Genomic DNA, 1,764 nt, shown 5'->3' with positions numbered 1-1,764 from the left:
TTAAGCTATTGTGTTTTATATGTTTATACTGCCCATGTTCGCATAAATGTCCCATATGCAAAAACAGCAAACTGAGAAAAACGCAAGGCAAGTTTGTCCCACACATAAGGCTACGTGTTAAGTTTTCGTGGAAAAACTGCATTTCCTCCAGATTTCTAGAACAAAGTACTGGATGTTATAGGCTTTTCTGAAAGAGCACACGATTTTGAACCAAACTGCATCATTAACTCAAAAGTGATGAAAATGCATATGGGACATTTATGCGATCAGCGGCAGTATAGGTCATTAAAAAAATATATACAGAAATACAATAATAAAATTAATCAGACTCATCATTCTGGCACCCACGCCTCACATCTGTCAGCATTCCAACGCACCACCCACTAGGGTGGGCATAATGCTGCTTCTGCTCGCTTGCTTCGTTTGTATTGGTACCGTTGTGAATGAAAAACCAAAACAAATATTTCCCTCCCATACCACCCCCTTAGTACACTGCTCACTGTAGGAAACGTTTTGAAGGCATTTCTGCTAGAGTAACTTTCGTATGCAGCGTGAAACGTGACCTATTCAATGGCTTTTTGTGAGTGTGTATTGTAACAGTTTGAGCACAGGTGGTCTGTAGCAACACACATTTTATGGTCTCTTATCGTGGGCTTCCTCGGCGCTTGCCAGTTTTGTTAGTACACCCATTGAAGACGGTCTGTTTTGGGTTCTGTTTGGGCCGTGCGTGATTGGTGAATGGCCTAGTTTTTTCTTGGAATTGAAAGTTTAGCTTTTGCTGGTTGGGTTTGTCTAAACATTGACCGAAAATACGCGGGCTATCGATCACAATGAGTAAACGCCCCTTCACAGCTCAGCTGCCTCGAACACCTGAGTACGGTGACGAGATTCTTATCAGAGGCAAATTAAAAAGTGACGCGAGGAAGTAAGTGCACTTTGCCCCCTCCACCTTCTCCACTCTGAGAATGAATTGTAACATTTTTTTTCTCAAGTTTCTCGGTAAACTTTTGCCTGCCCCGACCGGCGCAGGTTCCCGATGGCCAGTCGCCACCCCACATCGCGTACCACTTCCGGACGATCTTCCACGACGACGGCAGCAGCGCCGTAATTCACAACTGGAAAAACAGCGTCTGGCAGGCGGAAACCGTCGAGGAGAACTACTGGATGGTGGACCGAAACGAAAAGTTTACCCTGATCTTCCGCTTCCACGAAGAAGTGTTCAAAGTGTTCGCAGAGGACACGCAGCACACGCCGGACTACGAGTTTGGCCACCAGTTGCCGGTGGAGGCCATCACGCTGATCGAACTGTGGGACGATATCGAGTACGTGGAGGAGATCGCGTTCAAATACCGGAATGCAGGTAAACGCTAGGCGGAGATTGCGTTTATTTTTGGAAAATTTAGAATGTTTATTTTTAGACCGCTGAGTGATGGCGCCATTTGCGGCTAAACAATCATCGTAAAATTCCTCGCAACCACACTGTAACAGTAAATTTAAGAAAGGATAAATCCGTGTTCACCTCTCAATCACGATGCCTTGAACGTAGTCTGGAAACAGATCAGCAGCAGCAGCAGCTATAAACGTCACGTTTTCTAGTCATTTTACATGAACCTGAGCCAGCTTAAGTACCGCGCAGGGGAGGTACTTAACGTTATGCAGCAAAGTTGTGAATCACGACCGCCTTAAGCCAGCCAGCCTTATTGCACAAACCAATGCGCTTTTGCTAAATCGCAATCTTATCAGTCTTATCGATATTAAGTAAAT

At 45.1% G+C, this 1,764-nt stretch overlaps 1 protein-coding gene across 1 annotated transcript; it reads left to right on the top strand.

Annotated features, from left to right (window-relative positions):
• Positions 1–510: 510 nt before the first annotated feature.
• LOC120423953 (galectin-6-like) lies at positions 511–1,508 on the top strand. The gene is made up of 3 exons (XM_039587936.2): positions 511–925; positions 993–1,360; positions 1,419–1,508. The coding sequence occupies exons 1-3, from the start codon at positions 831–833 to the stop codon at positions 1,424–1,426; spliced, it is 471 nt and encodes a 156-aa protein (XP_039443870.1). The 5' UTR covers positions 511–830; the 3' UTR covers positions 1,427–1,508.
• Positions 1,509–1,764: the final 256 nt, after the last annotated feature.

This window comes from Culex pipiens, chromosome 3 (genome assembly GCF_016801865.2).
Source record: "Culex pipiens pallens isolate TS chromosome 3, TS_CPP_V2, whole genome shotgun sequence".
Classification (NCBI taxonomy): Eukaryota; Metazoa; Arthropoda; class Insecta; order Diptera; family Culicidae; genus Culex; species Culex pipiens.
Note: the sequence above shows the minus strand (reverse complement) of the source record. Positions and strands in the feature narration are given on the sequence as shown.